The sequence below is a fragment of the Chrysemys picta genome, chromosome 15 (assembly GCF_011386835.1).
Source record: "Chrysemys picta bellii isolate R12L10 chromosome 15, ASM1138683v2, whole genome shotgun sequence".
NCBI classification, from domain to species: Eukaryota; Metazoa; Chordata; order Testudines; family Emydidae; genus Chrysemys; species Chrysemys picta.
Window position 1 is genome coordinate 6,339,844 of NC_088805.1, and position 18,175 is coordinate 6,358,018.

General features: G+C 45.6%; 1 protein-coding gene across 1 annotated transcript; it reads right to left on the reverse strand.

Annotated features, from left to right (window-relative positions):
- Window positions 1-620: 620 nt before the first annotated feature.
- LOC122172463 (transmembrane protein 17B-like) lies at window positions 621-14,316 on the reverse strand. The gene is made up of 4 exons (XM_042843207.2): window positions 14,104-14,316; window positions 11,628-11,731; window positions 9,987-10,100; window positions 621-2,993 (listed from the first exon to the last, which is right to left on the reverse strand). The coding sequence occupies exons 1-4, from the start codon at window positions 14,207-14,209 to the stop codon at window positions 2,679-2,681; spliced, it is 639 nt and encodes a 212-aa protein (XP_042699141.2). The 5' UTR covers window positions 14,210-14,316; the 3' UTR covers window positions 621-2,678.
- Between the last annotated feature and the right edge of the window lie 3,859 nt (window positions 14,317-18,175).

The following is an 18,175-nucleotide window of genomic DNA, read 5'->3' on the forward strand; positions in this document are numbered from 1 at the left end:
ATGGCGTTTTCCCCAATAAATAGGGCTTCTGGAGTGCAGGTTGCACTGACAATCCCTGCAGGTGATTTAGTAAGTGACTGTCTCTGCTGGAACACTGTAGACCCTTTGTTCTACAATATCCCAACAGCTTCTTTTTTCATACTAGCAAAAAGAGCAGGAGTACTTCTGGCACCTTAGAGACTAACAAATTTATTTGAGCATAAGCTTTCATGGGCTAAAACCCACTTCATTGGATGCATGCAGTGGAAAATACAGTAGGAAGATATATATATATATACACAGAGGACATGAAAAAATGGGTGTTGCCAAACTAACTATAATGAGAGTAATCAATTAAGATGGGCTATTTTCAGCAGGAGAAAAACTTTTGTAGTGATAATCAGGATGGCCCATTTCCAACAGTTGACAAGAAGGTGTGAGTAACAGTAGGGGGAAAAATTAGCATGGGGAAAATGAACATGTGCTGGGTCATCTTCTGAGACTGCTATAACAAGAAATATATGCAGAATGCAGGTAAAACAGAGCAGGAGACATACAATTCTCCCCCCAAGAAGTACAGTCACAAATTTAATTGATGCATTATTTTTTAACGAGCATCATCAGCATGGAAGCATGTCCTCTGGAATGGTGGCTGCAGCATGAAGGGGCATACGAATGTTTAGCATATCTGGCATGTAAATACCTTGCAACGCCGGCTACAAAAGTACCATGCAAACACCTGTTCTCACTTTCAGGTGACGTAAATAAGAAGCAGCAGTATCTTCCGTCAATGTAAACAAACTTGTTTGTCTTAGCGATTGGCAAAATAAGAAGTAGGACTGAGTGGACTTTGTTTTATTTTTGAATGCAGTTATGTAACCAAAAACTTTGCATTTGTAAATTACACTTTCACGATAAAGAGATTGAACTTCAGTACTTGTATGAGGTGAACTGAAAAAATACTATTTCTTTTGTTTATCATTTTTACAGTGCATATATGTGTAATAAAAAATAATATAAAGTGAGCACTGTGCACTTTGTATTCTGTGTTGTAATTGAAATAATATTGAAAATGTAGAAAAACATCCAAAATATTTAAATTTCAAGTGGTATTCTATTGTTATACATGCGATTCATTTTTTAAATGGTGATTAAGTTTTTTGAGTTAATCACATGAGTTAACTGTGATTAATTGACCGCCCTAAATATAAGCTATACTGGTACCTCTAATAACCACACCCAAACTTGAACTTTTACCAGCATAGCTATGTCAGCAAAAACTCACGCTCCTAAACAAAGTAGCTATGCTGGTAAAACGTTTGAAGTGTAGACCAGGCCTTAGTCACAACCTTAATTTTGCCAGAAGCAGGAGGAAGCGATTTGTGTAGATAGCGCTGGAACTTCACATCACAATGATTCAAAGCACCCGCGCCGCTGATAACATAACTGGGTTGAAGTCTGAGGGCCAGGTCCTCAACTTGGGTGAGTCATGGAGCTCCAGTGAATTCAGTACAATAGCTAAAGCCCCATCCCTGAGATTTCAGAATGCCAGTGCATTGCCAGCTGGTCGTAATCACATGTGCTGTGGCCCAGCCTGCCCTGATGCATCAGGGGAGTGAATGCAAAACTCCCACTAGGAAGAGGACAGTTTTGTCTCTTTGACAGGCAACTGCTGCTCTTGTTTCTAAGACCCCCACATATTAAAACTTACCTATGTAACAAGACCATCTACAAGGGTCTGATCTTCTAGTCTGCACTCGTGTAAAGCTCCCACTGACTTCAGTTGACTAAGTTTAAGCTCAAGTGTAAATGCACCTACTAGCTGAGTCCAATTTTAAGAGCACCTGTGAGCCACTATTTAACTGAAGGGGGGAATGTGAACTGGTGTTTCAGACCAGGCCCCACAGAATGCGCTGGCTTGAGGAGACACACCCACCATTGCAACCCATTGCTGTTGCCTCCCACCAGGAACTGCATTCAGGCAGGAACCTACTGACCCTTTGTTGTGTTTTAGGAAAATCTCAAGTCATTTGGCACCAATGAATTTCCCGGTATCCTAAAATGCTTTTAACTCCCTGCACGCAAAGCAGCACCTGTCTAGCAAAAAACCTTCCTCTCCATCTAAGGGGGAAGTTCAGCTCACTCTGCTCCAAGCTCAAGCAATTGGGCTCATTTAGGGGCTTGGGGTAGGGGGTTGTCACCCCCTCTGCACTGGCTGGCTCTGAGGCAGCATGGGGAGTTCCTCTCCAGGGCAGCTAGAAGGTGTAAACCCCTCATGTGGCAGCTCCGCCACACAGTCTGCCACGCAAACTCTTCACAATATACTAGGGCTGGCGTTTTCCAGGCTGCATACCTGGAATTAGGCATCTAAATGACTCTGGCAGCCTCTCTTTGGTGTTGAGCCCCCTGGAGTCAGAGGGGGGGGGGGTGCTAAACCCTTCGGTCAGTCAAAGCCAGTTTAATTTACGTGCCCAACTTCAGCACCAACATTCTCCAACTTTGGCTCCGTCATCTAAAAGACCCTTGAATTAGCCCTGAAGCTCCCACAACTGGAAGGATGTTCATCTAGGCCAGCTTTGTATCTCAAACATTTATTTTAAAGGCTTCCCAGAAAAAATACTTCCAGTCAATGGGCACTTTAATGCAGGAGGATGTTCTGGCGTTGCGGCTTCCTGCATAGGGACCATGTTCACATAGTATCAATTCCCTTCTCTGTCCTGCTGGCCGCTTCTGCCTGGATGGGCTGCCCTGCCCTGGCTCACGCTATGCCCTGATTGCCACGGTCTGCCTGCATCCTCAAATTGTTTCAGGTAGAACTGTGTAGCAAGCTGCCTTGTCATCACTTTAAGTGCAAAGAAGCCAGCTGTGCTCTCAGAGGCAAGAAACACCAGGTAAATGATATGCACAGCTGTCTCCAGGGGCAGCCGAATGATGTGCTCATCCATGAGGAGGAAAAGCAGGAGGGGGAGCTGTATCAGGAAGGATAGGAGCAGGAATCCAGCCAGTTCAGGTACCTGCAGAAGCAAAGGCAGCTGAGAGGAAAGACTGAAAACACCACAGCAAATGCTACAAAGAGCAGCGCGCAGCCGAGGCTTTGGGGCTGTGACCTCAAGAGAATGTGTGAAGTGAGAGACAGAACACTGTGTAGGACTTGGAGCCCAGGACTGGGAATTCTAGGCTCTAGAACTTGGCCATTCCCCCCTGAGCATCGCCATAAAGGATGCTTCAGCATTTCACTCTCCCTTTGCTTGTCTGCTTAGCCTCCAGTGGGGCCTAGCCACAGATCTTGCAGGACTCCTGCCCCAAAGCGGAGTACAGCTGGGTGCATAATGTATTTGACTCAAGTTGTCCACTAACAGGTCTTGCTGAGCTAGGGCAGTGTGGCTCAGGGGGTAGGATATTAGCCTGCCACTCAGAAGATCTGGGTTTAATTCTCTTCTCTGCCACTGACTTCCTGTGTGACCTTGGGCACGTCACTTAGGGCTTGTGTGGACAAATAGTGCAAGATAGATATACGCTTGGGTTTGCTGAGCACTAAGTGTCCACGTAGACCCTGCTGCTGTGCACTAAAAGTTTCATAGTGGGCTTTGAAATACAAGTAGATCAAAGCTCACTAGGGAACTGTTAGTGCACAGCAGCAGGTCCACACCATCAGTGAATGCATGGCAGGCTAATGTGAGGTAAGTTACACCCTCGCTTGCCACATGCTGTCCAGACAAGCCATCTGTCTCCGTTCGCAAGCTGTAAAATGAGGATAATAGTGCTTCCTACCCCACAGGGGGTTGTGCAGATGAATACATTCAAGACTGAGAGGCGCTCAGTGAGACATACCCAGGGATCAATCCAGACCAAGTAGTAGCTGGGTCACCCCTGCCCTCCTACCCGGGGTGTCCTTTACAATGCCTTGCTGCTGTAGCCTCTGGACTGGTCACAAACAGCCTCGAGCATGCAAGTCACACCCGTGTGTGTGCTTCAGATAGCCAGCCACACCTTGGTTCTTACTGCAGTGACCCCAACACCCACCAGCCCTAGATTTACCCCCCAGATATGTCTGTCCTGTACTGCCAAGCCCTCTCCTGGACACTACAAGTCCGTTATTTCTTTAATAGAAAAAACATGCACACTACTTGCCACCCCAAATGGGGTTTCCCAGGCACTTCAATTTAAACTCACTGGATTAGATAAAACAAGCTTATTACTCACAAAGAGAGAGATTTTAAGTGAGTACAAGTCATGAGGCATAAAAGTCAGAAATGGTTACAAGAAAAATAAAGATAAAATGCAACTGGTGCTTAACAAACTCTGTTAAATTCAAAGCAAAGTTTTCTCATCACATGCATTCAGCAGTCTTGCTGCCCACATTTCTTAAGTCAGGACCCCTTCTCCCAGAATCCAATTAATGCTTTCTTTGTCGCTTCAGGTGCTGTGAATGCAATGGACAGGAAGAGGCAGGGATCCTTGGGATGTTTGTCTCTCCTTTTTATAGTTTCAGTCCCCCTCTTGAAAACATTTACAGCTGAGATTTATGTGGAAGGAAACCCTGCTGTTTTCCCCCCACCTGGTTGAACTTCCTTTGTCTCCCCCACTTGATGTGTTTATTGCTTAAATGCAAATTAAGCAGAGCACACATTCCTTTGTTTGAGACAGACCTGTTTGCCAACCTCTGTTTGGAACATGTGTTAATAACACCATGCAGTGGAATCTGATAAACTTAACATACAATGTTGCCACATATTTTACCAGGACAATAATGATCAGCAAATTATGATTTTTCAAATGATACCTCACAAGGCATATTTTGTGCAGAGTTTATTACAGTGGTGTGTAGGGTGTGGAAATAGGTATATTCTGTCACACTCAGATACTATGATGAGGAGAGCCAGATAAGTGCCTTAACCTAGACTAGACTGAGCTCAGCAGAGGACCCAGGGTATGTAAGAAGGTGACTCTAAACCACTTTTCCACTCGGGGGGTAGAGGGAGGAGCGCAAAATTCCTGGCATAATTTAGGGCAGCCTAAGAACTGCTGTGAGTTGTACCAGCCACAACCGCTTCCCCACCCTGTGACTGTTTCTCTAGCTAGTGATCATGCTATAGCTCCACTCCATCCTACCCTTGGGAACACCTACACCCAAGGGGGAAAGGAGGTGATGTAATGGCCACTATACCTGCTTTATAGCAACTGGGACTCTCACTAGTCCATGGGGATCCCAGGCTGTCTTCTGAAGACAGAGCTGTTTTCTTTACAGTGATGCAAAGGAGTTGGAATTGGTGCCAGGCTTATTATTCAATTAATCCAAAATATTGGCCAGTTAATTTCCATGAATTATTCTTGGGCTTCAGGTCTCAATATCAATCATAGTGAGGACCACCTCTAACACATTTCTTCTCATAGGCATGTCCCTGCTACTAGTTGGCAGCTGGCCACTCCTTCCCTCCATTTGCAATCACATAACTTACCTATGGCAACTCCAATGATCACTTTCATGGCAAGAGAACATTGGGAGGGGGGCAGGGGCAAATGATTTTGTACTTTTATGTACTTTTATCATCTTTTCATATAGTCACAGAAATGTTGGGCTGGAAGGGACCTTCAGAAGTCATCAAGTCCAGCCCCCTGCCCTGAGGCAGGACCAAGTAAACCTAGATCATCCCTGACAGGTGTTTGTCCGACTTGTTCTTAAAATCCTCCAATGGTGGGAATTCCACACCCTTCCTTGGAAACCTGCTCCAGAGCTTAACTATCCTCATCGCTAGAAAGTGTTTCCTAATATCTAACCTGAATCCCCCTCGCTGCAAATTAAACCCATTGCTTCTTGTCCTACTTTCAGTAGACATGGCTAATAATTGATAACAGTCTTCAAATATGTTAAGGGAAATTTTAGAGGACTATGATCAGGTCCCCCCTCAGGCTTCTTTTCTTTAGAAGAAACATGCCCACTTTTAACCTTTCCTCGGAGGGCAGGTTTTCTAAACCTTTGAGCATTTTTGTTTCTCTCCCCTGGACTCCCCAATTTGTCCACACATTTCCTAGAGTGTGGTTCACAGTACTCCAGCCGAGGCCTCACCAGGGCTGAGTTTTTACTCCTGTGTTTTACATATATCCCTGTTAATACACTCCAGAAGGATATTAGCCTATTTAGTAGGGCTCTCGATTAATCAGTTAACTCACACGATTAACTCAAAATTAATAGCAATGAATTGCCGTTTTAATTGCACTGTTAAACAATAGAATACCAATTGAAATTTATTAAATATTTGTGGATGGTTTTCTACACTTTCAAATATTTTATTTCAATTTACAACACAGAATACAAAGTGTATAGTGCTCCTTTATATTACAAATATTTGCACAGTAAAAATGATAAAAGAAATAGTGTCAAGTATCCGAGGGGTAACCATGTTCATTTGGATCTGTAAAAAGCGACAAAGAGTTCTGTGGCACCTTATAGACTAACAGACGTATTGGAGCATAAGCTTTCATGGGTGAATGCATCTGACAAAGTGGGTATTCACCCATGAAAGCTTATGCTCCAATACGTCTGTTAGTCTAAAAGAAATAGCATTTTTCAATTTACCTCATACATGTACTGTAGTACGATCTCTATCGTGAAAGATCAACTTACAAATGTAAGGGTTTTTTGTTAAATAACTGCACTCAAAAACAAAACAAAGTAATACTTTAGAGCCTGCAAGTCCACTCAGTCCTACTTCTTGTTCGGCCAATCACTAAGACAAAAAGTTTTACATTTATGGGGGATAATGCTGCCCACTTCTTATTTACAATGTCACCTGAAAATGAGAACAGGTGTTTGCATGGCAGTGTTGTAGCTGGAATTGCTAAGTATTTGTGTGTCAGGTATGCTAAACATTCGTATGCCTCTTCATGCTTTGGCCACCATTCCAGAGTGTGACGTGACGCTGCATATTCTTTATAGAAATATGCTTATAATATGAATATGGCATAACTAAGATATATTTTATGCAAGATGGGCCTTGTAAGATATCATTGGAAAGGTTATGCTTTACTGAATGTGATTATCCAATTTGTATGCATGTATCACTTCTGTATCTAAAGGTAGGAATGTTGACTACGTAACAATTACAAATCAGTGTGTACTTGGGGAAACACCCACCAGACAGCAGGCCATCAGCCTGGAGGGAGGAAATAATAAGACTTTGAAGATACTAATCTGTCTCCTTCCTGAGAAGTGTCCTGGGACGTTGCTTTGACACTGCAAGGTCAAGTGATAAAGTCACCTGGTGTAAAGTACCACCTCAGACACTGCTGGTACTTTTGCCCTGGAAACAGAGGCTTCCCACCTTATGTAAATTCTATTTAAGACTGGGAAGCAAGTCAATCCAACACTCTTGTCCTTTGCCTTCCCACCCAAGAAGAACGGCTGCTGAAAGTACTGAAGAGACAAAGGAACTAAGCTGAGGGAAAGGAAAGGGCTGAGTCCAGACTAAGACAAGAGTCTACTCTGTAAAGAGAAATAACTGGAACTCTAAACTACAGAAACTCTGCAACCTGCCTAAACAACATTTAGAGTGAGAAACTACATTTTGTAACCTGTGTGTTTAGTGTATTAAGCTTAGTTTGTGTGTTTTGTTTTATTTATTCAGTAATTTGCTTTGTTCTGTTTACTATCCCTTATAGCAACTTAAAATTTACCTTTTGTAGTTAATAAAAACTTATTTCTTGTTTATAACATAACCCGGTTCGTGCAATTCATATCTGGGAGGCAGGGAGAAGCTGTGTAGCTCTCTCTCCACATTGAGGGAGAGGGCAAATTTTTATGAGCTTGCGCTGTGCTGATCTTTTATACAGTGCAAGACATTATCATCTTGGGTGTACTCTCCAGAGGGAAGCTGCACTTGAGTGCTGGGCAATTTCCTAGCAGAGTCTTCCCATAGACCCATTGCAGCCCCTGTGTGATTCTACAGCTGGTGCGTCTCTACCTGTGTGTGCTGCTAGAGGCCAGAGAGCCTGATTCAGCAAAACAGGGAGAGGGAGCCTAGGCTGGTGAAACAGGAGGAGCTCAGTGAAACCCCAGTACATCAGTTGACATCCCAGACGGGGGTCCAACCCATCACACAGAAGACATGCTTCCATGCCCCTGATACTCATTTAAAACAAAATGCATTAATTAAATTTGTGACTGAACTCCTGGGGGGAGAATTGTGTGTCTCTTGCTCTTACCTGCATTCTGCCATAGATTTCATGTTATGACAACCCAGCACATGTTGTTCAATTTAAGAACACTTTCACTACAGATTTGTCAAAATGCAAAGAAGGTCCCTGTAGCAGAGCATGGCAGGGCCCCCTTGGCTCCTGCCTCTGCTAAATCCACAAAATCGCTCAGACCCTGGGGTGAGTCTCCACTGGTGAAGTTCATTCACAGGCTTGCTCTTACCACCGTTTCACCATGAACAGTTAGCCCTTCAGCATCGGAAGGCAGAAAAGAGCTACCTCCCTGCTTCTACTCCCTGCCTTTCCCCTTTCTTTCTGCTCCCTCCTTGGCTTCCTTCCCCTGAGGTTTTAATACAGCCCCAGGCTAATTAGGCGGCAGCTGTCTCTGCCTCCCCAGTTAGGGCCAAGTTATCTCCAGCCAGCTCTAATCTATCCCCCTAAATGGAAGCTGGCGCGACAGAGGGCTGAATCAGCAACCCTTTGCCCAGCACCCTGTCACCGGACCAATGTGAGATTTCTAAAGAGAGCTACAGCACTCGAACCAAGTTTAAAAATCTGAAGTGCCTTCCAAAATCAGAGAGGGACGAGGTGTGGAGCATGTTTGCAGAAGTCTTAAAAAAGCACCAGCCCAATGAGGAAACCACAGAACCCGAACCACCAAAAGAAAAATCAACTTTTTGCTGGTGGCATGGAATCTGACTCAGACGATGAAAATGAACATGTGTCGGTTTGCACTGCTTTGGCTTGTCAACAAGCAGAACCCATCATCGGCATGGAAGCATGTCCTCTGGAATGCTGGGCAAAGCATGAAGGGACATATGAATCTTTACCGTATCTGGCACCTAAATATCTTGTGACTCCGGCTACAACAGTGCCATGCAAATGCCTGTTCTCACTTTCAGATGACATTGTAAACAAGAAGCAGGCAGCATTATCTCCTTCAAATGAAAACAAACTTGTTTGTCTGAGGAATTGGCTGAATAAGAAGTAGGACTGAGTGGACCTGTAGGCTCTAAAGTTTTACACTGTTTTATTTTTGAGTGCAGTTATTTTTTTGTACATAATTCTACATTTGTAAGGTCAATTTCCATGATAAAGATTGCACTACAGCACTTGTATTAGGTGAATTGAAAAACACTAATATACTAATACTAAAAATATTTCTCTTTTTTACAGTGCAAATATTTGTAATAAAAATAAAGTGAGCACTGTACACTTCGTATTCTGTGTTGTAATTGAAATAAATATATTTCAAAGTGTGGAAAACATCCAAATATATTTAAATAAATGGTATTCTATTGTTTATCAAAGCGATGAATCGCGATTAATTTTTTAATCGTTTGACAGCCCTATTTTTTACCAACTGCATCACATTGCAAACTCATTTTCAATTTGTGATCTACTGTAACCCCCAGATCCTTTTCAACAGTACTACCAACTAGCCAGTTATTCCCCCTCTTGAAATTATGCATTTAATTTTTTCCTTCTTAAGGGAGTATTTTGCACTTGTCTATATTGAATTTCATCTTTTTAATTTCAGACCAATTCTGCAATTTGTCAAGGTTGTTCTGAATTCAAACCCTGCCCTCCAAAATGAGTGCAACCCATCTTAGCTTGGTGTTCGCCACAGATGCTATAAGCATATGCTCCACTCCATTATTCAAGTCATTAATGAAAATATTTGACCTTCCCCCTGCAAGGGAGCTGTGACCAGCACGCTTGCCAGAGCTGAAGTGATGAAGCAGAGTTTGATGGGGAGCTGTAGCTTCCATGCCCTGGCCACTAGCCTGCTCAGGCCTTGAATCAGTTCTTACCTTTCCTTGCAGATTTCCAGTGTATCCAAGATACAAGCGTAACCCTTCAGCTAATGCGAGAATCAGGAAGGCAGCAACAAGGAGGAACTGGTAGTAACAAGGCAGCAGGCCGTACTGTAACAGGAGGGCATTAGTGACAGACCATCGCCGTTTCATCCCACCAGCCCCACACCTGGCACCAGCCCCAACACAAACCCCTCCCATCCCTCCATATATTCACTCTATCCACTTCACCTGCCTCCCTTACTGCTACCGTGCCACTGCTGCGCCCCTTGTCAGGGACTGGGACATGGGCAGTCGTGACCAGTGGTTAAATCCAGAGTCAGAGGCCAGGTGCCGGAGCCCAAAAATCAGCCAAGAGTCAGAAGTGGCTTAGCTGGAATGAAGCAATGCAAGACAGGGGCTCTCGCAGCCATGGGCAATTGCTTCAAGCAGCCAATGAACAGCGACGATGACTATGACAGCTGCTGCTGCTGGGCTTAACAGCTGGTCTGCTGACTTTCCAGCCCATCAGGCAGTGTACTACAGGCCAGCTGTGCTCGTTAGGTTGCCCCGAGTCTGGCTCTGCTGCAAGCCCAGATTCATGGATTCACAGAGTCCAAGGCCAGAAGGGACCATTGTGATCATCAGTCTGACCTCCAAAATAATTCCTAGAGCAGATCATTTAGAAAAACATCCAATCCTAATTTAAAAATTGTCAGTGATGGAGAATCCAGCATGGCCCTTGGTAAGTTGTTCCAAGGGTTAATTACTGGCGCAGTTAAAAATTTGCACCTTATTTCCAGTCTGAATTTGTCTAGCTTCAACTTCCTGCCATATTAGACCTTTCTCTGCTAGACTCCTTCTGTCTCTCCAGGCTGACCCATGGCTCATTTTGCAGACTCTGCCCACCGTGGACCCAGCTCTAACCAATAGGCGGAACTCTCACTCCCACCACTAGGCCTGACTGCCCATGGCCCAGGACACTGCAGAGGAATGCTTCTTGCCCATGGGATGGATCAGGCAGAAACATCGTCTCTTGGACCTCCCCTGGCCTGGGATATTTAAACCAAATGGAAACATAAGAGGCGCACAAGAAGTTTTGCCATTTGACCGGAGTTGCCATTTCTCAGCGTTTGAAATGGACCCATCTGGTGTTTACGTGTGTTTTGGGAAACGAAGGATTTTGATGGTTGGCTTGGAAACTGGTTCAAGAAAAGTTTTGATAAAAATCTCATGGAAAAAACAAAAACTTTCTAGAAGGTCAGTTTGAGAAAAGAGTTTTTGGAAAATGGCCATTTGTCGACAAAAACCCTTTCTGCTAGATAAACCCTGACCTGGGCACAGCTTGGCTGGCAGACTGCAAGAAAGGGCAAGCGTGCCGTTATTTGGGCACCGAAGGAACGCATTAGGTGGGACCAGGGCCGGCTCTAGCATTTCTGCTGCCCCAAACAAAAAAAAAAGCCGCGATCGGCGGCAGCAGTTCAGCGGCAGATCCTTCGCTCCTAGAGCGAGTGAGGGACCTGTCGCCCCCGAATTGCCGCAGGTGCCGCCCCTCTCCCTTGGCCGCCCCAAGCACCTGCTTGTTAAGCTGGTGCCTGGAACCGGCCCTGGGTAGGACTTCACTCATCTTCCCAGCTCTAATCCCTGGTTATATGGTACCTTTAATGCCAGCATTATCCCCTCGCACAGGCACCAGAATGGGAAATAGAAGACATTGAAGAATAGCATCATCTGGAGAGGCAGGCTGGACAGCACCTCATGCCCTAGGCAGGAATGAAAAGGCACAAGGTAAGCAGGTCTCTCCCATCATCACACTGCAAATCCCAGTCTCACAGGGAGAACCTGCCCCACAAAATGGACATTTTACTGAAGAACAAACAAACCTGAGAATGCAGCCTGCTCTGTTTCTGAGCATGGCCCCTGCCCAGGGGCCCATGCAGCCCAGTCTCCTGTTACTGGTAATTGCTAGCACCAGCTGTTAATGCAGAAAGCGCAGGAACTCCCCCGTGGGTGATCCTGACGAGGTTTCACTGTGACCCCTTTCAAGGTTGGCTTGTGGGTTTAGATCCCTTCCAATTTTGTTAATCCTCTCTAATGTAAATAGAAGAACAGGAGTACTTGTGGCACCTTAGAGACTAACAAATTTATTAGAGCATAAGCTTTCGTGGACTACAGCCCACTTCTTCGGATGCATATAGAATGGAACATATATTGAGGAGATATATATACACACATACAGAGAGCATAAACAGGTGGGAGTTGTCTTACCAACTCTGAGAGGCCAATTAATTAAGAGAAAAAAAACTTTTGAAGTGATAATCAAGCTAGCCGAGTACAGACAGTTTGATAATAAGTGTGAGAGTACTTACAAGGGGAGATAGAGTCAATGTTTGTAATGGCTCAGCCATTCCCAGTCCTTATTCAAACCGGAGTTGATTGTGTCTAGTTTGCATATCAATTCTAGCTCACCAGTCTCTCTTTGGAGTCTGTTTTTGAAGTTTTTCTGTTGTAATATAGCCACCCGCAGGTCTGTCACTGAATGACCAGACAGGTTAAAGTGTTCTCCCACTGGTTTTTGAGTATTTTGATTCCTGATGTCAGATTTGTGTCCATTAATTCTTTTGCATAGAGACTGTCCGGTTTGGTGTTTGGTGATGATGTCACTTGAATATCATCATAGGACCTAATCACATCAGCCATACCATCAGGGGCTCGTTCACCTGCACATCTACCAATGTGATATATGCCATCATGTGCCAGCAATGCCCCTCTGCCATGTACATTGGCCAAACCGGACAGTCTCTACGCAAAAGAATTAATGGACACAAATCTGACATCAGGAATCAAAATACTCAAAAACCAGTGGGAGAACACTTTAACCTGTCTGGTCATTCAGTGACAGACCTGCGGGTGGCTATATTACAACAGAAAAACTTCAAAAACAGACTCCAAAGAGAGACTGGTGAGCTAGAATTGATATGCAAACTAGACACAATCAACTCCGGTTTGAATAAGGACTGGGAATAGCTGAGCCATTACAAACATTGACTCTATCTCCCCTTGTAAGTACTCTCACACTTATTATCAAACGGTCTGTACTCGGCTAGCTTGATTATCACTTCAAAAGTTTTTTTTCTCTTAATTAATTGGCCTCTCAGAGTTGGTAAGACAACTCCCACCTGTTTATGCTCTCTGTATGTGTGTATATATATCTCCTCAATATATGTTCCATTCTATATGCATCCGAAGAAGTGGGCTGTAGTCCACGAAAGCTTATGCTCTAATAAATTTGTTAGTCTCTAAGGTGCCACAAGTACTCCTGTTCTTCTTTTTGCGGATACAGACTAACACGGCTGTTACTCTGAAACCTGTCTAATGTAAATGTGGGTTTTCTCATTATCCACATACATGGCTGATGCTTTTATGATTCCCACCAACATCCTGGCATCAGCAATCTCAAATGGCAGGGGGCTCTGCAGGTTAATCATATGATGGTGTAAAACAAATTCCCTTTTTAGCAGTTTTGTACTTGCTGCCTCAGTTTCACTAAATGCCCCTTGTTCTTGTATTAGGAGAAAGGTCAGTAGGGTTAAGAGATTCCAAGGCCACCACTGTGATCATCTAGTCTGACTTGTATAACACAGGCCAGAGACTTGGCCCAAATAAGTTCCTGATCAACCTGTCCTTATTCCCGGCCTCTTCATCCTAAACAATCCCAACCTTTGCAATCTCTCCACCACACACCTGGCGGGACAAGGATAATACAAAGACTCCTGGCCTGTACACCCATCCCACTCCCCTCCTCGCTTGGAGCCCATCTCCTTCACTGTGCACCGTATTGTGTCAGGCCCCTCCGAGTGAGCACACAACACATGGGGCAGGCCAGGAAGGCTGGTGCTTGTGCTGCTCAGAGTTCTGCCTCTCTGTGTAGGAGACAAAAGCATCTATTCATAGCATAAAGCAAAGCCCATTTTGACTTTGCAGCAGTAAAAGCAACAGCAAACACCCAACCACATTCCTGAAGCAGAGCCCCTGTAAGCTGTGCTTAATCCACCCTGGCTCTGGGGCAGGCAGAGCCGAGAGTGCACAGCCCCTGACCTGGGCTCCGGGATTACTGTACTACTGAGTACTGTACCTGGATGGTAGATCTGGACAGCTCCGCAATCCCTAGTTTTATTGTTGATGAACAGCGATCCACTGAAAGTTGTCAAGCCCCTTCGGACATTGTGAGGCAGAGCCATCGGCACCAGCTGAGCCCGCCGTCCCTCCTGACCTGGATCAGATGGTATTAAAGAGAAGCTCTCTGGCTTTAATTAAATTAGAGGGCTGGCCTTCCGAGCGGCAACTGGGGATAAATCTGCTATGCTGTGGTGGGAGATTTCCCTTCTGTGCTAAGAAAGCCCTGGGCAGGTGTTGCCTGATCTATCCATTGTATAGTCATTATATTACGGATTTCGTTTCCTCAGTTAGCACTTGGAAATTTGGTAGGTTCTGCTAGACCAGGCCCCATATTATCAGAGTGACTGTTCAGTGGGAGCCCAGATGTGCATGGCTGTAACACACATGCTTTGGAAATCACACACTGTTTATAATGTTATTAATACAGTTCACAAAGTCATGAATGCTCTAACCCAGCAAGGCAGCTAGAGAGAATACATAGACCTACCCCAGCCCTTGCTGAACAGTCTGATGGGTCAGTTATCTTCCCCTTCACCATCACCAGTGGCTGTCATCCAAGCATCTCCCCAGGCATGCAGGCGGGGATACAGCTGTTGTAATGTGTTATACTGACGCCACTCTGCCTAATGCATGTTCAGGAGGGGGTTCAGCCCCTTTTCCTTATTTGTAGTTCCTCCCCCTACTGATGCTGGGGTGCCCTTCTCCCATAGCTTATTAATCCTTTTACCTCAAGCTTATTAGCATATATGTCAATCAGTTACCATGGTATTCTTGTGATCAGACATCTGCTGATGTTCCGAACTTTAAAAAACCCCAAGCTGGTATAAAGTAGCATCTTGTGGTTACCTGTCAGCAGTTTAGTCCCTACAGCTCTCTGCCTTGTGCTGTCTTCTGATCTAGGGTTACCCCCGGTTAGCTACGCCTGTTAAGGCTTTTTGGGCCTTGGGCCTTGATAAGTTTAGTTAAGCTACTGCCTTACCGTTGTTGAGGCTTGTAAGCTCATTGCATTACCACCTTAACTTACACCTGTGCCTCACCTGTTGTGTATTGGTTGTCATGGTAATAGAATCTTGTGTTGCTATGGCAACTGAGTTAGATTATTAGGGGATAGCCCAGCCAGTTTTGGCTGGCTGTTGGTCAGTTCTGAGTGTAGCAGTAAATGGCTGCTTCAAGGTTTACAGCTCTCTGTGGCGCCAGTGATTCTTCCTAAAACTGTTGCCCCCAAGGATATAACAACGTGGTGACAAGGATGGGATCTCTGTGCTGCCCCAGCAACAGAAGGAAGTAGAAGTTAAGGTACCAAAACAAACAAACGAACCAACCTTTTTTGCTGCTGGAAGGGGGTGAGAACTGGCTTGTTTGCACTGACTGCAAACAAACTAAAATCATGGCTACACTTACAGGGCCACTGGAACCTTTTGAGGAGACTAGAGTGCAGTGGCATGTATATACTGAGCGTTTTGAGCTTTTTGTTATTGCAAATGACATTACAGAAGAGAAGACGGTGCCAATATTCTTAAGTGTTGTAGGGGCTAAGACCTACTCCCAGCTACACAGCTTACTCCACCCTGTTAAGCCAGAGACTAAATCTTACAGTGACATTGGGGAAATCCTGGGGTCCCATTTTTCTCCAGAACCACTGGTAACTGCTGAACGATATAGGTCCCACAAAAGAGACCAGAAAGAAGACGAAGCAGTTGTACAATTTGTAGCAACTTTGAGGAAGCTTGCAGAACACTGAGTAGGGTTACCATACGTCCGGTTTTTCCCGGATATGTCCGGCTTTTTGGTAATCAAACCCCCGTCCGGGGGGAATTGCCAAAAAGCCGAACATGTCTGGGAAAATACCACCGGGCACTTCCCCTCCCGCGGCTGCTCTGCTCCTCCCCTGACTCTTCGGCTCTGTTTAAGAGCCGAGCTGCCCGACCGCTCTGGCTTCGGGCAGCCCCCTTGCCTCTGGACCCCAGCCGCCAGCCGGGCACTTCCCCTCCCGGGCTCCAGCTGTGCTGGGGAAGCACCGGCCAGGGGCGCTGGGTCTGGGGGCTGCCCGGCAAACCGTGAAGCTGGTAGCGCTTGGGCAACCCTTTTCGCGTGGCTGGGAGGGAGGAGGGGGAGTTAGGGTGGGGACTTTGGGGAAGGGGCGGAGTTGGGGCAGGGAAGGGGCAGAGTTGGGGCAGGGAAGGGGGTGGGAAAGGGGCGGGGCCAGGGCCCTGTGGAGTGTCCTCTTTTTTTTTTTAAATATGGTAACCCTAACTGAATTTAAGGAGATGTTAAATGATGCCCTACATGACAGGTTAGTGTGTGGCCTGCACAGTGAAGCTATACGGAAGCGCCTATTGACAGAGGCTCAGCTTACCTTACAGAAGGCCCTTGATATTGCTGTCTCTATGGAACTGGCTACAAAGGAGGCACAATCCATTGGTGCATCCCCTAGGGTGCATGAGGTGTCACAAGAACCTACCCACAAAACTGGGGAATCAGGAATGTTACCGCTGTGGTAAGCTGGGTCACCAGGCATCAGAATGCTGGTGTAAGGACCTGGTGTGTCGACACCGTGGCAAAAAGGGACACATTGCATGTGCCTGTAAAAAAGAAAAAGAGGCCTGTGGTCTGGCCGACAAAAAAGGGAAATCTGCATACCCTAGAGCAGACCCAGGATGACCAAGGAGATACCTCCTCACAAGAAGAAGAGCCACTCCATGTTTTGTCTTTGGCAGTGGGCTCACATGAATACTGGGTAACCCCGTTGTTGGATGGCAAACCTATATGCAGGGAACTGGACACCGGTGCAGCCGTTTCGCTGATCTCAGAGACTGTGTATAAAGAAAAGCGTCTGGACACCTTCTTACTATCCTACAGAAACACACCTCATGCTACGACCAAGGCATCCCCGGCCTTTCTAATGATGGGATGACAGCTGCGCACTTGCTTTGATCTGCTGAAACATTCTGAACCCCGACAAATTGGGCAATGTCGGCAGCAAGATCAAGTCATCAGGCGTGCACCCAGACCAAAAGACTGAACCTTTAGCCCAGGACAGCTGGTTTTGGCTCGGAATTATACTTCTAGAGCTAAATGGGTCCCTGCCACTGTCATTGCTCAAACGGGACCTGTTTCCTACACAGTCTGGACTGCAGAGGATCTCACCTGGCGGCGACATGTAGATCAGTTGCTGCCAGGTCATACCAGTCCTCAGGACACATCTTCAGTTGAGTTGCCTGACTTCACCACCTCTGGCGAGACACCAAATCACGAGTCACCTGATCCTGACTTTTCCCCTCCATTACTGCCAGCGGCAGTGATACCCCTGAACGACTGGCCTCAAGGGATGAGGGCCCAGCCACTCAGCTGCAGATACAAGGTGTGCCGCTCAAACCAGCAATGACCACAAGAAGGTGACAGAGGTGAAGACAGAAGACTGGCTTCCAGATGGCAAAGAGCAATAGCAGGAAGGGGAACAAAATAAAACCCCAGCCAGATGAAGAGTTGTTAGGTTGTTTGATCATCTCAAAGATTCTATTGTCCATTGAATTCAGTTGCCTTGTAGGAAGAGAGGTGCTAGACCAATTGTAAACAAACAGCTGCATTTTATGTGTACCTCTGTATGTGCATATCGTTAGTACTGTACGTATAAAGAGTGCCATCTGCTGGCACAAACATGAGGTCTCCAGTAGCTATATACTAAGACTACAGGATTGTCACTAGGAAGCCCAAAATGTCTGTAGTCAGTCTGAAGTGATAGAAACAGCTACAAGCATGAGAGCTCTTCTCGTTCAGAATATTGTCACCTGTTTTAGACCTGAGTGGCTGGTCAAATTTTGGGGCTTTGGGGACGTTCCAGGTGGAAGCAGAATATCCTCTTTGATGCAGTCTTGTTTACTTACAAGGAACGTACAAAGTCCTTCTTCTCTGAGCACAGGACAAAAGGAACGGCTCCTTACAGCCCTAATCATCTTTAGCCAACACACCAAAAAGCTCTCTAGCTTTTACCAAGGACACACTGCTAGACTTTCTTGCTTTTTACCCGT